Source organism: Rhagoletis pomonella, unplaced genomic scaffold (assembly GCF_013731165.1).
Source record: "Rhagoletis pomonella isolate Grant_MI unplaced genomic scaffold, Rhpom_1.0 Rhpom_scaffold_00004, whole genome shotgun sequence".
Lineage (NCBI taxonomy): Eukaryota > Metazoa > Arthropoda > Insecta > Diptera > Tephritidae > Rhagoletis > Rhagoletis pomonella.
The window spans coordinates 359128-377474 of NW_023458558.1; the positions used below are offsets into that span (position 1 = coordinate 359128).

The 18347-nt window shown below is 36.6% G+C and overlaps 5 protein-coding genes across 13 annotated transcripts in view; 4 read left to right on the forward strand and 1 right to left on the reverse strand.

Moving 5' to 3' along the window:
• The first annotated feature begins 964 nt into the window (after nt 1-964).
• Nucleotides 965-10939, forward strand: LOC118736760 (PC4 and SFRS1-interacting protein). Its single transcript, XM_036466777.1, has 2 exons — nt 965-1859; nt 8811-10939. Exons 1-2 carry the CDS (start codon nt 1241-1243, stop codon nt 9836-9838), a joined length of 1647 nt encoding a protein of 548 aa, XP_036322670.1. The 5' UTR covers nt 965-1240; the 3' UTR covers nt 9839-10939.
• A 41-nt stretch (nt 10940-10980) lies between these two features.
• Nucleotides 10981-12537, reverse strand: LOC118736761 (DNA repair protein RAD51 homolog 1; the record flags this gene model as incomplete). Its single annotated transcript, XM_036466778.1, is given in 5 exon segments — nt 10981-11346; nt 11404-11533; nt 11591-11682; nt 11749-12213; nt 12270-12537. Coding segments are annotated over 5 exon segments (1041 nt in total). The 3' UTR covers nt 10981-11097.
• Nucleotides 12538-13669: 1132 nt separating this feature from the next.
• LOC118736763 lies at nt 13670-14654 on the forward strand. The gene is made up of 2 exons (XM_036466780.1): nt 13670-13811; nt 13896-14654. The coding sequence occupies exons 1-2, from the start codon at nt 13780-13782 to the stop codon at nt 14155-14157; spliced, it is 294 nt and encodes a 97-aa protein (XP_036322673.1). The 5' UTR covers nt 13670-13779; the 3' UTR covers nt 14158-14654.
• LOC118736762 (mitochondrial intermembrane space import and assembly protein 40) lies at nt 13896-14654 on the forward strand. The gene has a single exon (XM_036466779.1). The coding sequence runs from the start codon at nt 14195-14197 to the stop codon at nt 14639-14641; it is 447 nt and encodes a 148-aa protein (XP_036322672.1). The 5' UTR covers nt 13896-14194; the 3' UTR covers nt 14642-14654.
• A 3097-nt stretch (nt 14655-17751) lies between these two features.
• LOC118736765 (protein similar) overlaps nt 17752-18347 on the forward strand; it is a 259354-nt gene continuing 258758 nt past the window's right edge. For 6 of the 9 annotated variants that reach the window (XM_036466781.1, XM_036466787.1, XM_036466788.1 and 3 more), the window contains exon 1: nt 17752-18248. The gene's annotated coding sequence lies outside the window, so the exon portion shown is untranslated. The remainder of the gene's footprint in view (nt 18249-18347) is intronic. The other 3 variants (XM_036466783.1, XM_036466786.1, XM_036466784.1) reach the window with 2 other exon arrangements.

The window sequence follows — 18347 nt, forward strand, 5'->3', positions numbered from 1 at the left end:
GAAGCTTTAATGATTAGGCGCAAACATGATTTTGAATCGTAATCTACAGAGCTTCATTGAAATACATGGGTTCGGCATAAATGCTTTATACTTTAGTATGCCGAAACGATTACACTACTGTGATTAGGAGCTTAATGTGCGGACTGCCTTAGGTTAGCCTGTAAGTGGCATTTTTGGCGAAATGGCACTGTTGCGAACAAAGTTGTATGAACGATCTATCGCAACTCCGGATTGCACATGTAAATTTTTTCGAAAGAAAAAATTAAAAGTAAAATTTTTACAACTATACTTTGAAGCTGCCTTAACTGATATACTTTTTCTTGGAGTATTTTAAGACAATAAAACAACATGTGTTTCGCGGGTTTGACTTTGCAATGATTACCAGCTCAAATACTGTGGCAATGTCGCAATTTTGTCACAAGAAAGTTTGCATACAAAAGTAATCAGCTGTGTCGCAAGGTGGCAAATTTCGCGACAAATGCGACATTTGCAGCAACTTAGTGACGTTTCATTAATCCCACTACTGTTAAAAATTATTTCCCAACGTTTCGATGTTCGAAAAAAATATCATCGATACTTCGATATTTAAGCGATGAAAACATCAATAGTTGCGTTTATTTGGGTTATCCAGCTCAGTATCACGATCATTTCTCACGGAAACGGTCTGGATATTTTGTATATTACTAGCACGAGGAAGACGAAATTATAAAAATGAACTCTCTAAATGGGGAAAATTACATTTAAACTTAAACAAGTATTTAACATAAAGGAAATTTATTTGAAGCAGGTTATAAGAAGCAATGGCAGAGTATTCGTTTGAGTATACATTCATTTGTCAGTGCTACCAAACTGTACTGCCATATTATCAGTGACATAAACGAAAAAGAGCGGATCATAAAGTGAACCTGATCTCTATCAGGATCATATCATGGCTGTTGCATTTGTGTTCAAGTTTCTTATACGGATCCTGATCATTGTCCACGAAACACAGCAAATGTTTTCGATACATCGATGAATCATTAGAATCCTATTTACATGCCGATATCGAAAAGCTATCAATACTGTCGATAAACCAGGAAAGCAAAAATTCAATTAAAGGCAACTCTACTGAACAATAAATCGCCGCACAAAAACTAAAAAAGAAAATTGGCGGAAAGAGAAATCATACTAAACAAACGCGTGGAAGTGAATTTTATATATTTGATTCAGAAATTAAAAATTTACTCTACTAAAAAGCATAATGGGAAAGGAAAAGAAACAATTTAATATTGGCGACTTGGTATTCGCTAAGGTGAAGGGCTACCCAGCATGGCCAGCAAAGATTACTAAGTACAACAATAAAAAGTACAGCGTGTACTTTTACGGAACGGGAGAGACTGCAAACATCAAAGTGGAGGATCTTTTCCTATATGCGGGAAGTAAAGAAAAGTTTGCTACCGACAAAAATCTTAAGCGTTCAAACTTTCGTGAGGCTATTGAGCAGATAGAGGCGGCATTAAACGGAGAAGATTCGGCTCCTATCGATTTACCGGGTGCTGCAGCGTTGGGAGACGAAACCTTAGATGATGGCACTGAGGCATTCGCGGATATCACGGCTGAAGATTGCCAAATGGATGAAAGTGCCATAGTTGTCGGAATAGAAGAAGGGAAAGATGTAGCAAATCAAATTGATGAACAATTGAGGGCACATAAAATAAAAGAAGATAAACAAGTGCCACTAGTAACGTCTACGACGGATAACCCGGAATTAGTCAGCCGCAGTGGTCGCAAAATTAAAACAAAGCGATACATTGATGAAGTACAGGATGGACCCTCTTTATCTCATTCACCACCTTCGAAGAAAAAAGTACCAGCAGAAGGTAAGTGCGTGTATATCATGGAATTTAACGTGCGCGTTCGTTGGTGTGGCATGAAGGAACACAATGGAAATAGAACAACGTAGTTTTCTTAACACTTACACTGGCGATTAAAAGTGAGTGCATTGTGTTTCTTCTCAAAAATTTTAAGTACGCGGATAGATCGTGTTGAATGATCTCTTTATTGCGTATGGCTTCTGGCACTATTTAGGGATGGGCTTTAGTAGTCAGCCGCACCTTGTGTTTTAAGAAAACCAGGTGGAATTAACAAATGAAACTTGGTCAGGATGTTAAGGGAGGTATGCTCTAAACCGTGTATAACTAAAAAATATAAATTATATGTTTTATTGTCCGATCAGTTCGTAATTTATTAAATATTATGTTACCAGGCTAGTCTGATCTATGTTTTTAGTGACAATAAAACTACATTATTCCACTTTCTGGCCCAACGTTTCGTTAAAACATTTTTAGCATCTTCAGGGGCAATCCAGCTTTATTAAATCTGCCACAAACCAAAAATACAAAGGCACATTGTAATTAAAAATTAATGAATATAGCATACAAACATACATATACATATATGGAATTAAAAATTATAAACAACAATTTGAGGACAAAAAACTCACAATGTTTAAGAACTTTGATTAACACCTAAATACAGCGCATCTGTACCATCTTTTGTGGTAGCTTTGTCAATACTAAAATAATAAACATTTTTATTTGTAATCATAAACAAGAAATGTAAGCGGCCGCAATGTTGTCCGTATCTTCTTTTCTGATCATTGTCTTTTTCCTTCTTTGCATTATCCTAAGGCTTTCTAGTGTATATCGGGTTGACTCCCTTCTCTTCCACTTGATTTCCTTATCAAAGAGTGCATTTGTCACATACTTTCATGTATATAAATGCACATAACACTACCTAATAGGTTACACACTTTTATCTTATTTTATCTTGTATATAATTCACTTTAATCCAACTTGTATTAACTTGTAATTACATTACATTGCACCCATATTTACAATCATAGTTGCGATCCCGTACGAGTCCGGATTAGTCAGAATCAGTCAGATTTTACTGGAAATCGATCCCGTACTCGGTTCTCTGACTACTGAGAGGACAAAACAGAGAGTAAATACGGTTCTCTCTCTGTCAGAAGGTACCAGTTTTAGTCCGAGAATTTTTTGCTGGTAAATTCTGGTAAATATGTCAAACGATCAGCTGTAGTGTGTTTGGCAACCAAATTGTAAACAAAAGAAAAGTGCACTCTGCTAATTCATGTTGAAAAGAATTTAATTACTTGTTTAAGTGGATTCTAATGAATTTGAAAGTATTTTTGGTTATTTACATGTGTGAGCTGAGTGTGTTTACATACAAAATAAGCAAAAATTTACAACCAAAATTTGGAGGTTATGTTGAAGTTGTCAGAAGTTACCATTTTTTACTAGAAAGCGATCCCGTACTTTTCAATGTTACTCTCTCGCTCTGAGCGAATTTTTATTTTTTGACAGTTTTCTAGTCCGAGTCCGAGGAAAACGGGATTGTACCTCATGATACAATAAGTCCCCTTTCAGACACGTCAAGTCTTGAAAGCAATTTTTTCGCATTCTCTTTTGTGTTTTCTATTTGCTTCCACACGCGTCAACTTTAATTGAATTCAAGTCCTTGGTTCTTTAAATGGGAAGCAACGAAAAGAACAAAAGAGACAAGAAAACTTGAAACGAATTGACGGTACGGAGGTATCTGTACTCTTCCCCTCTCTTCTCACCTCCTTCGCCTACGAACGAGCAGACTTGAAAGCAAGACTTTACGTGTCTGAAAGGGGACTAACACACAGTATACAGTAAACCAGCCATTGACAATATACTTATTTGAAAATTAATACATGAAATATTGGGCATGTATAGGATTCTTTTGTCATTAACCCATAGGCAATGACTGGTGCAAAAGTACCCAGAAAAGTTTGTTGATATATTTGAAATGTAAATTTTGACAGCGAAACTCGTAAAAAAAAAATAATAAAACAAAAATATTGTTGATTACTACATGGGAGGTGGTGGTGGTGGTTATTGACAGGTTTCGCAAAAATTTAATACTAACCTAAATTATACCAAAGGCAACTTTGGCACCGACTTTCGTTAAAATATCTACATAAATTTTGTTCGAGTTAGCGTGTTTACAAACAGACACGACTGAACCAATTCATTTCGTCATTCTGAATATTTTGATAAATATGTATGTAAGAATACATATGTGTATATACATTTTATACGGTTGAAAAACGGCCTCGCTAATCTGACTAAACCTTTTTTATTTGCATTAACTCATGCGTTATCCTTTTCAAATGAGAATAAGCGGCAGAACAAGTGCATACAAATTTGTTCGAACGTCGATATATAACTTTGTGTACATATTTCATTACCTTTAAGTTAAGTAATACTTGTTTTACCCCCTAATTTATGGGACCATTTTCCAAAGTCAGCCCACCGTTATTCACTCAAAGTTGTATTCGGAACACGATATGACTTATGTAGGAACGGCAACCGGTTATAATCGCTTACGCTGCAAGCCTGATTTGCTTTGAATTTTGTTTTTCTCGTTGTTTTATTTTATGTGACTTGAAAATAATTTTCACTATAAGAAAATATTGAAATTCATTTCATTTGGGTTAAAGAAAACGACAACTGTGAAAAAATATCAACCAATACATTCAAATAAATTGTCAAATAAGGATACCCACCATGCAAAACACGAGAAATAGGCAACAATCGTCAATGGCAACAAATTGGCGACTCACCGATTTATTGCTGTGGTGACAAATCGGCAACATCACTTCGTTCATGACAATTTTGAATAAAAAAGTTCTCAAAAATTCCGAAACTTATGAATATGGCGTCAATATTATTGGCCAAAAGCATCTAAATTATGCCCAAGAACAAGATTGAAGAAATAGGAAGCCTCACAGCGAGAAAATGAATTAATTCCGATTGTAAGTTGCGATTTGGTATACAAAAAAAATAAATGAAGCCTTAAAAAGAATAAAATTATTCCAAATATCGCCTGAAGCGATAAGAAAAGGACTCATTCAGGTAATAAGAAAACGACTCGCCCATGCGAGTTGCCTTCGGCGGACTTCGGGCTTCGATTCGATGGCAATATTACCGGCAATAAATTTGTTTCCGAGGGCGCCACGTTTTCTTATTGCCGGCAACAGAAATTGTTTGGTGGGTATTTACATTTTTTGTTTTGCCTATTTGGATTACTGTATACTGTGCAATAACACATTGTTGCGAACTGACACATAAGATGTGTTGCCATACCGTACAAAACAATACAATAGAAAGAATTCTACGTAGTGAGGGTTATAATCCCTAAGTGCGGCCGCAGGCCGCCTACGCAGAAAAGTGTTCTCTGAAAAAGTTGTTCGGCCCCCTTTTTTCGGCAACACAGAAAATTCAAAAAATTTAAAAAATGGTAGAAGTGATAGCTATTACTAGCACTTAATACGGCCTCGAGCTCATAAAAATTGTTGAATATAATTGTTATAAAGCCATAAAAATAACAAAAACAAATAACTTAAGGACGAGCACACCTAAAAGTTAAACATTCTAATAATAGAAATATTAACAAAAACCAACAACCACATGATCAAGTGAATTGCGCTTGATTGTAGTTGGCTTAGCAAAGTGAAATAGTGGAAAATAAGGAACAAGAATTAACAAGACAAACTTAGCACAGTGCGTAGGCAACTGGCTGGGTCAGTGGTGATCGTCGGTTCGAATCCTACTGAAAGAAGTCTGATGAGGAAATGTGGTGATTTCAGAAATAGCTACCACTTCTACCATTTTTTCAAATTATTGTTGCTTTTCCACAATAAATTTGCACTTAATACGGCCTCGAGCTCATAAAAATTGTTGAATATAATTGTTATAAGGCCATAAAAATAACAAAAACAAATAACTTAAGGTCGTGCTAGTAGTATAAAGTTAGTGATACTGAGGTCTATAACCAAAGAAAACACGACTATTGTCGCATGTGTAAACGGAAAGATAGTGTGGGTCGTTCATGTAACAGAGTGCGTAAACGTATAAGATTATCTGCTTGAAATAGTTATCGGTTTGGATGAATACCACTAATAAAATGTGAATAAAAAGAATGAATTGCATCCACTAACTTTACAAATATGGGTTTTCTGCTAATTTTTGGCATTTTCAATTTTATTTTAGCCAATGGAGACAAGAAGGCGGGTTGTTAGGGAAAATACTACGAAACAAAAACTATTTCACAAAATCTTGGTTGATCTGTCAAACAGTCACTTTACGCACCTGTTTACACATTTTGCTATAAAAGCCTCGTAAACTTACCGAGTTTTACACAGTTTACGACTTCACGAGTTTAAGGAATCCTATAATTTTGTTGTATTGTGTTGTGATGTGTTGTTTCATGTTGTGTTGTATCGTATTGATTTGTGTGTTGTTGTTGTTGTAGCGGCTACAACAACCCCGCCCAGATCGGTTGATATCTCAGTCGATGTCGTCAAGTTTCACTAACGGCAGACCTAGGAAGCGTGCAGCCTCTATCGGGTCGGTCCACAGGGACAAAGCCGTTAGGGTTGTCGGGTTTCCCGGACATGCAAAGAGATGTTTCGAGTCATTGAATCTACTCAGGTATGAGTTTAACCTGCTGCAGTAGCCAGAGCGATGTTGGGCTATTGTTGATCGTGTCTAGAGTCTACATAACTCCAGACTGACTCCCTGTGAATGCCGTTCAGGGCCAGTCGGTAAGCTGACGGGTCCAGACGAACCTCTGGACTTCGTCCGTCAGTTCATATAGATGCCTCTTGACGTGCCTAAGCGAGGGGGTCCTCTGCAAGCAGCTGTCTGTTCGGGTGGCTCCCGATCAGAAACTGCTTGTGTGGTGTTGTGTTATGTTATTTTATGTTATGTTATGTTGTTATGTTCTTTTATTTTATGTTATGTTATGTTCTGTTATAACATGTTGTTCAACGCATTTCACCTCAATTCACTTCACCTCCACTCAACTAAACTCTACTCGGCTCAGGCCAGCCCCCCTCAACTCCCCTTAATTTAAAAGCTTGAATTACAAACGCTAGGCGAACACTAGTATGCTAAATAGGGGAAAATTTTAGTAGACGGACGGCAAATTCTAGAAAAAGGGGGGAAGAGGGGGATAGAATAGGACCCCCCGATTTCAAAAATACCCCCCTTTTTTCTAGCAACCCTATAGTTCTTATATAATTTATTGTTAAAGCTTTCATATAAACGATGAATAAGATAGTAAAATAACATAAAACTTGGTGCTGCCAGACTGAAATTCTGAATAATAAAAGCGGATTTTTAATTCGAAATTTTCCTTTAGTAGAATTACTCCTTTATTGCTCGTTCGGGAGGAATATGGGATGTTTTCTATGTGCACTCCCTTGTTGTCTTTTCTGGGAGGTAACTATGGGAGTACTCCCGATTGCTCGTTTAGGAGGTAAAAGGGATTACTCCCCCTCCTACGACATCCAATGTTAAAGGAAGTATACAAAATTACATGCTTATAAACAGAAGCATAGGGAGCAATGGGGAGCATTCGTATACTCCCAAAGGAGTACTCACCGAGCAATCGTACGATGCTCCCAAGTTCTACTGGCAATGTATCGTCACACACACAATGGAAACTAAATTAAAGTTAAGTCTTAGTCTGTAAGAATATATACTCTGTAGACGAACTGAATTGAAATAAATAAATAAATAAATATTATACTTAACCTACATTTTGTTCATAAATAACACATAATTATGTATATTTTATCCTCGGAATGAACTTTTTCTAATCATGAGGCGAAATTCCCCACAGTAAGTGTTGCCGTGCGCGCAAAACGAAAGCGCTGCACACATCCCAAAAGTACTCCTCGGGGACCAAATGGTGAAAAACTGCGAAAAGGTTTATTACTGTATATACTGTGATTGCGCCGTCCTGGTCGGTGACATTTGTGTACCACAAGTAAACAAAGAATAGAGAGAAAAGAAGAACGAATTGAAACTGCCAAAACAGTTCACTTTACAGCGAAGAACGTGGTTTAATTTTGCTAAAGCGAAAATATTGCATTTTCACATAATAGGTGCGTTCGACAAGTCAAAAATTTGTAATAGTTTTCCAAATTTTTATTGGATGGCGTTCGATCCAACACACAAAAATTTTGATGCAAGAGAAGCGTTCATTTGTACTGGCAAAATTTTAGTCAGCAAAAATTATCCAACACGAAAACATATGATCACAAAACATATGGTTGCAATTTTTGTAAACAAACGAAATTGCATTTTTCGAGTTTTGGTATTTATATGCTTTCTGGCTGCCTGCTATGTGATTTTATGATAGCGCCAACTAGATTTTACTTCTAGAAATGTTCCTGGCGAACATTGAACGTTCACTTTCCTTTTTCTTCTATGGAGGCAAGATGAATTTCAGTTTGTTTACAAATAAAACATAAACAAAGTCAGCTGGTGTGTCTCTTCTTCCGGTTTTTGCAAGTAATGGCTAATTTCCTGTTCGTTCGTTCGTTTTTTGCTTTTTCATCTCTTTGGGAGAGAATTTTCGCTTACTCTCTTGATTTTGATTGTTGGCTGGTGTTGGCTAATTTTGTTATCGAACGCAACTAATCTCGTAGAGAATAGTGAACGTTAGTGCACTCGATTGCTTTGCAATCGAAGCTGCTCCAGCAAACGCTTTAGTGCACTCCATTGCTTTAGCCATTCAATTTTTTTTTCGAGCAAACCTACGTGAATTGAACCCAAAAGTTGAACGCAAAATCGCCTGGTGCGAACGGCCTTTTAGGGAACGCAACTATTATTTTGCAAATTTGGATTCATTAAGTACTAACTACATATTCTATATTAAGAACTTATTTAAAAAAGGAAATATGAAAATAATTTAATAATTAATATTTCCAGGTGTATCTTCTGATGCGAAAAAATCTGCCAAGAAATCGGGCAGCTCCTCTAAGCCAACAGCTACCATTACGCCCACCGTTAAGCCCTCTGGCGGCAATAAGAGTGAATTATTTAACAATTTATTACTAGCTTTTGTGCCGCCAGCCAAATGTGTTGGAATCAAGTTGGACTTCGGGAAACCGGAGTCATTTCCAAGTACGGCTGAGCGAACTAAATGGGAAGAGAAAGCTCGAAAAGATGCTGAAGAATTAAAGGAGAAGCTAGAGATTGGCCAAATTAAACTAGAAGCTGTAAAGGATCGTGTGATCATAAATCCTCCTCGAGCAAAGATTCATCAAGATGCTGCAAATAGATTCACCAATCAGATGATAGAGCAGGAGGATGCGCTTTTCGTTGAGCGCGACTTTATACAAATATCACAGCAATTGCGTGAAAGCTTGGGATTGAAAAGTGCTGACGTAAATCGTTGTGTGGACCTACTCAAGCAATATAAAGATTTCGAATTAACACAGTTAATGTTGTTACGTAATCCAGATTGTGTGGACATCATAAGGCGCTTACGCCGCTATGTTGGAAATTTGAAAGAATGGTCACTGAGCGCCGACGAAGAAATTGAATTCAAAGCCAAGGCGGAAACCATACGCAACGAAGCAGTTATTATATACAACTACTTTAAAAAACTGTTTAAAATTTCAGGCGATCAGCAGTTTTGGGAACCTTTCTGTGATCAAGTAAAAACGTACAAAGAATGCACGAAACATATTAGTGAGCAAAATCGCATCACAATGAGTGAGAAAGCGTATATGAATATTTGTGCTAATCGCAATAGAGATGAGAAAAACTCAGAAAATAAAGAAATAGGGTCAAAAAGTACTGTTGAGAAGGAACACTTGAACGAAGAATCGGGCATAACGATGGAAAGTCAGAAACAAGGGTCAGGAATGATGGAAGGCAATGCTGAATTGGGTACGGAAGATTCCCTCGTCATCGCTGAAAGCAACGTACTTGAAACGCGCGTGGAATCCTAAATCTCTCCTTAAAAAAGTCAAATATTCAAAGAAATTACACGATTTATTGGCTTCAATTTTCAAACTTTGCGTTACTAATTCCATGGTGGCACAGAATATGTAAAAAACAAATACCAAAACACGAGTTTATATACATATATATGTTTAATGTATGTATGTATGCTTAGGTACTGATTAACTAAACAGAAAACATGCTACTGGTATAATTGATATACATACATATGTATGTATATACATATTTGTATATTGTTTTTTTTTTTTATATTGTGTTTATGCCAAAACCATTACGAGGTGTGTACAATAAATATAAAGTATTTTTCGTTTAAATTCGCACTTGTTTTTGGAAAGTGTTTTAACCCAAAATTTACCATTTGTCAGGAAGCACAAAGCCTACTTTTTGCAAAAATTACAAAAAAAATAAAATATTGCCTTAGCTTTTGTTTACAGGTAAATGTCTGGACCCTTCTAAATAAAAAATTTTTTGTAATGTTTACAGTTTGTACATTTACTTCTAACAAAAGCAATAAATATATCGGCCCTATCGCGAATTTCACATATTCCCAAAAATTATAAGCAAAACAAAAACAAAAAATTGGCGATAGGGCTGATATAAAAAAAAAAAATTAGTGTGCTACAAAAAACCAACATCAGGCGGTTGCAGCGACCTAGAATAGGTCAATTCTTCAATCGACGTCAATCTAAACTAACGGTATGCCTAGGAATGTACTGTATCACAAGGTCCGACCTTTTCAATTGACCCCTTGATGGGGTTTGTTTTTTAGTGTTTTCTGATAACTAGAAAATTTTGTTAATACAATTTCGAATAACGAGTACGATATACACGTGTATAGGTTATTTTTCCTACTAAAATTGCATCACTTAACACGATTCAGTTTGAATTTTGTTTACTGGTTAACTGCATTTGTGAAACAAGAACACCAACCAAACTATCTATGTCCCATATGTACATACATGGCTCATGAACACTTATAAGCGATCGAATTAGTTTGTATAAATTTAAACGCTGCGAATGCACATACATTTCTAGTTGGTCATTTTCAGCAGTACATACATACAATAAATCTATTCATATCCGTAAAATTCCACGTATACGTAGAATGCAAAAATTCAAACGCCAATGCTTTTAATTTGTGCATATCATCGTGTCCTTGTTTTTATTACTAATAGGTAAACATAATATCTATATATACTATCTTAAATTGATCAACTTAGCCTATTCAAGAACGCATTCATTTGCTCTATTCTTTTGCATCGCCGATTCCATCGGGCAATATTGCAAATGTAGCTTCACTCTCGGGTAGGCATGGTGAATCATATATTTTGCAAATCCGCGTTTCCCCGCGTCCTTTTCGGAAATAAAGTCTCGTCGTGGAGGCATGCGCGATAATGTTGCCGCCAATGGGTTTCTTGGTATCTGCTGCGAACATGGCAGGTCCAGTATCTACATTGGCGACCACCTGATTCGTTATGATTACAGCGACACCAAACTAAAAATTAATATATATACTAAAATATGAACACATGAATTTACTAATGTTGAATACCTCATCTGCTAATCGCAACAAAAGGCGCAGAAATCGTGCAAGGTGCATCTGGCGTGCTGACAACTCACCACGACCTGTATAATCTGTCCGGTAAAGTGCTGTTGCACTATCAACTACTAAAAGTGCATACCTAATAAAATAAATTTAGATTTTTTCATTTAAGCATCCAAATGTATTTTAAACTCACCGTGATTCCACCATCATAGCTGCAGCCTGCGTCAGTAATTGCGTTTGATGATCTGTGTTATAGGCGCGAGCGCAGGCCACGTTGTCCAAAACCTTGAATATACATAATATTACCAATTGTAAAAGCACTATTACATTAATATTTCTTCAAAACTGCACCTCTTCTTTTACAAGTTTGAAGCGTTCGGCAATTGCGGTCAAACGTTCCGGCCGAAATGTTCCTTCTGTATCAATATAGAGGCATTTACCCTCGCCACCATTCTGACTTATTGGCAATTGACAAGTCACAGCTAATGTATGACACAACTGCGTCTTACCACTACGGAATTCTCCAAACATTTCGGTTATTGAACCCGTTTCGATGCCACCGCCCAGTAACTTATCAAGCTCTTTTGAGCCAGTCGTCAACATGACTATCTCTGAACGCTTTTGATAAATAGAAGTGGCAGTTGTGAAACCCATTGGGACAAGTTTAATAGCTTCAGTTAGAATTTTATCCGCTTTTGCATCGGAAAATCCTCGAATTTGCAACAAAAGTTTCTTTGGTGAAAATGCTATAGATTCTACTGTATGAAATCCAGCTTCCTGCAATCGTTTAATATCATTACTTGATATCCCATTGACCTACATAAATATGAATACAATGAAATAACAAAAGGCGCATATTTTTCTTTACAAACCTCAAGCTTCGTAATGGATACCGGTCCAAACTCGTCTGCCAACTCCACTGAACAGTCAGCTATGGTAGCTGATGCCAAGGTATGTTGTCTTCCCACATAAGACATAATAATTGTAATAACAAAATTGGTCCTTCACGTAAAACGAAGTCGACTAAAATTTTTAAACTTGCGTAGATAAATATATGTGTACAAATTTAAAACCGCGCTCTTTCCTCAGAAATATGTATGTACGATTCAAGTAAAAACGAGTATATACTCGATACTTTTGCTTCGATACCAACTAGTTTTTGTAACCCAATCGTTGTTCACCTACTTGGTATCGAAAAACAAGTACTTGTATGGGCCCTGTCACACGGTCAGTAGTTATTGACGTGATCCAAGTATCGCGATATTTATTGACGGTGTAGCATACAGTAATGATGGATCGCAATCCATATCGCAAAATTTCTAAAAAATTTGAAATCTGGATCTTGGATCCCAATACCGTCATTAAATATTGAACGTGTAGCACTTTCAAAACGCGATCCATACATTTCGTCAGTACATCTTTTACTCTCATAATGCGAACATCGGCTCTGCCTTCGCTCTTGAGGCTTAAAATCTTTCAACAGTGGAAGTTTTAAAATAATTGTGGAATGCATTATCTGTAAACTATACGTACAAAATAAAAATACTTTCTTGCATCATAATAAGCTTTCAGCACAAAAATTAAGCAAATACTGAGGCGATAAATATTGAACATGTAGCATTCGTGCGCGATCCATCAATCCATCAATATGGATAGCGATCCAAATATCGTGATAATTCATGAACCAATTAGAACAGATCTAATCGGTTGAGAAGCAGCCATTTGTAATAGCAATTGAGAAAAAAGTGTGTGACCTTCGTAATTTTGAAGCTTGCTATTTCTTTTTAGCTTCTTTCTTTATGTGTAATTTGTCTGTGGTTTATTTCAGTGATTTTTAAACGATTTTCAATAAATTTTTGGTGCAAATGTATTTAAAATGAAGTGGGCGGTGATTGGTGGTAAAAACACGTACAAAATAATAATTTGGTGAGCACAAACATGTGCTGCAAAATTGATTGCATTTTTTTCTTTATGCTTCGTCTTCATATTCTTTGTTTACTTTACAAAGAAAATAACATGGCGCCGAAATTACAAACGTCAGCCAGAAAATTACTTTTTTCTTTTGCTTCATCTTGTCAGATCTTGTGTAGCTGGATCATGGTGATAATTACTGACCGTGTCACAGAGCCCTTTTGACAGTTTGACAGGTTTTATTCAGAAAAGTTGGGGAACGCAACTAATTTCACAATTAATCACGTAATAATCGCTTAGACAACCACAAAAATAATCGATTAATTGAACGAAATGATTAATCGCTGTCATTCCTACATATGACTTAAAAAATTACATAAAAACAAATTGGTTGGTTCTTTATCTTCCTGGCCCTTTTAATGAATTATTAATGCAAAGCAAATTAGGTTCTTGCTACAAACTAAAAAGGCTATGACAGGCTATTGCTATTTGGACGTAGAATTGTGAGTGCAGCACTATCAATTTAATTGGGAAATACATTTACTTGACGGTTTTTTTGTACGTTTTTCGGCATCCTGCAATAATAGGAAATTACGCGACGAAGAAAAAGCAGTAGTGACGCCTGCTTACTTTCTAGGGAGCATAGAAGATTCATTACAGAGTTTATTCGGCGAAATTGGTGGGCAAACTGATTTGGAGCTGGTAAAGTTCGACAACACACAAAAACGTGCAATTCTCAGAGTTCAGAAAGAATTCCTTCCCCGCACGCGTGCAGCCATTACGCTTATTGGGCATTTTCAAGACATTCCTTGTCATTTCATGTTGAGAAACATATCTGAGAAAAACTAAAATTTTAAGTCTCTTACACACATGCACTTTAGTCAAGATGTCGTACTGTAAGTCATTTGGCAAAGACAAAGTTTGTTTCGTTACAAAAGAAGATCATGCAATACCAAGCACTGTTGAATTGCCGCCACCAGAGCCTGCACAGGGTCTTATAACAAGTGATGGTGAAATAAATTGGAGTTGCCCATGCTTGGGTGGTATGGCAACTGGTCCATGTGGTGTGGAATTTCGGGATGCGTTCTCATGCTTCCACTATAGCAAAGCAGATCCGAAAGGCTCTGATTGCTTTGAAGCTTTTCGAGCAATGCAGGATTGTTTTGTTCAATATCCTACAGTATACAACAAATCAGCCGGAAATGATGATGAAGATGAACCTGGGTTGAACATCGCCAACTTGGAAGATGCTGCTCCGCAGGAAACATCGAGCGCTTCTCCCACTGCCGTAGGAGTTGAAGTACACCAAACCTTAGCAAAAAAAGAAGATTGAAGAATATTAAAAAGAAAATGTCGATAAAAAAGTGGTAAAAACAGATTTTCGTATTTAAAAAATAAAAATTAATATTTAAGCGTTCAAACAATGCATCATAGTTTCTCTTTTATCTTGTCTTTCTGTTTAGAGAGTCGAATAATAAAAACTTCAGGAAAACAATATCATACACCGTGCAGATTCTCAGTTAACCATGAAAATGCAACATTGAGGGCCGGTTACTCAATGTCTGGTTAACACTAATGTCCGGTTAAACATTGTTATCGACGTATTCGACTCCATTCATATATAGTCTGTTCCTTTGAACTTCGGACTAAAACCTGTGGAACTGTCAACTACAATTTTACGCTCTCAAATGAGAGTAAAAGGAGAACAGATGCAGAAGTGCATAGGAAACCAAAAAGCCATGATTCAATAATAACGGTTAATAATAATAATAACGGAGAAAGGGGAAGAATGAAATCTCTTGGTGCGAAAATGGTAGTAGAAAAGTACGCAACGTAGGCAATTAGCAATGAAATTCCTTTTGTAAATTCTAATGTATTTGCAGGAAATCTGGCATTTTAAACGAAATGTTGAACGTGATATTGATATATCTACGTGAATTACGTAATTTTTGTGCTCTTTAGCTGTATAAAAACTGCAAAATGACTCAAAATTAAAATAAGACTACTAAGAGATTGATGTAAACATCCAATTTAAAAGCAGTTTATGTTTTCATCAGTTAAATATGCTTCATGTGCATATACAAATAAACATATTGCACAAAAGCTTATACTTTTATTTCACACCAAAGCTGCACTGTTTCCATGTGAATTTGCAAAGAAGCAACACGGTGCCACTGCTAAGGGAGCGGTGCGAGAGAGACAACTCTCAGTTTATCGAACCTTGTATTATTGAATCATGGCAAAAAGCACTATTTCCTGTAAAAACGTCAGCCGGTTTGTTTACATGTCATTGGTACAATACTGATTTGGCTGAAATATCACTAAATAATTATTAAAATGTATACATATTCAAACATTTCTTTGTTTCCTTCCATTTTTTTACAAATATAAGTTTCTTTGCTTTCACCGCTTTCTGTTTTTGTTTGCTTATGTAAATCAGCTGATCGTTTGACAGTTTTCATGAACTTACAGGAAAAAAACTCGGGACTAAATCCTGTAACTTCTGACTAGGAACAGTTGCTCAGTTACTCTCTCAAAAGTGTTCCCACTTACAGGTTTTATGTCAATAGGAACGACTTCCTGTAAGTTCTGACTAAATCCTGTAAACCGGACTGCTATTGGAACAGACTAATAACAGGGAGTTGGTAACGTCGATAAAGATGTTTAACCAGAGATTAGTGTTAACCAGAAGCTGTTTTTCATGGTAGAAATACACTCGGAGGCCTAAGGGCCGGTTGTTCAATGTCTGATTTGCAGAAATCGGAGGTAGAAGCTCCGGTTAAATACAACGACTGCTTTATCGATCACATGTTATAAGCATGGTGACGAAAACGTCAATAATGATGTTTAACCGGCAAGTAGTGATAACCAGACATTGAACAACCGGCCCTAAGAACCGGTTACATAGACGAGACGGAGCTTCATCTGCCTCGGGAGACTCGCACAACACTTGCACAACTTCGCTCCGGCTACTGCAGCAGGTGGAACTCCTACCTGAGTAGGTTGAATGAGGATGTGCCGAATGAGTGTCCGGCATGTGGAGAGACCCCACATGACTCGAAACATCTCTTCGCATGCCCGGAAAACCCAACAACCCTAACGGCCCTGTCCCTGTGGACAAACCCCACAGAAGCTGCACGCTTCCTAGGGTTGCCGTTAGTGGAACTTGACGACAACGACTGAGATACCAACCGTCCTGGGCGGGGTTGTTGTAGCCGCTACAACAACAACAACCGGTTACTCAATGTCTGGTTAACCCTAATCTGCGGTTAAACATCGTTATCGACGTCCTCGACTCCTTGCATACAACAGGGAGTCGGTAACGTCGATAACGATGTTTAACCGCAGATTAGTGTTAACCAGACATTGAGTAACCGGCCCTAAGTATTTGAAATTTATCAGAAGCTTATAATTCATGTTAACCATCGATAAAATTTCATTACATTCTTTAATAATATTTCGATGCAACCCTGAAATCATCTTTCGTTGATTATCCATCGTCGTCGCTGATTCGGTCAATTACCAATAGAGATGCAAATTTTGGAGGGTAACATCGATACATCGATGTTTCGATGCATCGGAAAATGAACATCGATGCTAAAATACATTGCCAGAAATACATGGATATATCGAGGGTTTCCGATGTTTCACAATTTGTTAGGTTGTAGTCACATTAAAAGGAAAATTTAAAACCCTTCAATTCCAACTCTCTGTAATTCAATTAGAAAAATACTTACATTTGGATGTATTTCCCTTTATTTATTTTAGGAGCATATTGGGTAAGTTGAATTCAAGTCTGAAGCTGAAATTAGTCAAGAACGTAAATCTACCGGTACGTAAACCCGGGTAAGCTGACACCGATCTGTCTTACCAAAGCGCCATCTAAATGAAAACTCAACAACACAGACTTTTTCTGTAGTTGTAGCCCGTAGCGCAGAAATCTGCGGAATTTGGATTTTTCCGTGTCAGCTGATTTCTTCCTTCTTTGGATGGTTGCCGCTTCGTCAGTTTTGCAGATGGTAAAAAAGTTATAAGTTCCTATTCAAAATATGTTTAAAATATTTGAAATTTACTATTGAATAAGGTTTTTTGTTGAAAACAAAGTTTTTATATTTAATCTGTTAAAGCTCGATAAATTGTAGTTGCATTGTAGTAAGCAACACTGAGGGCTCCAGTAATAGATAAAATTCTTCGTATACAGACTGCGTTTAAGTATACGTTCTGCGTTATTGACGAATTTCAGCTTGAGTCACACTGAAGTCGGTGTTTAACCATCGTTGAAACTGGCATCGATGTATCGTCAATTTAGTGATTTTGGGCAACTGTAAACATCGATGGCAAATATCGAATTTTGAACCGATATTATCGATGTTTAAAAATTATCGATATAACGTTTGTATTCCTAATTATCAATGTCGAACATTTTAATTATTTTTTGGTACCATGTTCGCCATTAAATCGAAAATAATGATATGAAAATTATTTGTGTTATTATAAATGTCATTTAAAATGTTTGTAAACTGCGTTAAGTGTAATCTGCAGAAGAGAAAGGATTTAAAAAGTGTTTTGGTGCATAAACTCAAAGTGCAATATTGCTATAGGTAGAGCAAGACAGCAGCAGTGGAAAATTTCTAATTTGTAAAGTGGGTAATAAATAAAAAAAAACATACATACGATAATATTTACAGCAGTCTTGGGCATCCGTGACAAAATTCCACATTCATTTCATCCTTTTGGTACTGGAGAGTGCGTGGCAATTAAATCTAGAGCAATAGTGCGAAGGAAAAAGAGAAAGAAATAAAAGTAAAGTTAATTTCCAACAGCCACCAGCGTTGTGAGTGTGGAATATCTTTCTTCTCTTGGTTAAAGTTTGCTCCAGAACTGAGGACAGTGCTCCAAATAAGCTAAAAATCGATCACCGATCTTAATCATATGGGAGGGTAAAACCGACTTATTGCTTGTAAACAAATAAAATGTTATTGACTTTCTACAAAGAAAATCGACTGTAATCTTAAAGGGTCAATGTTGAATTTTTTTTT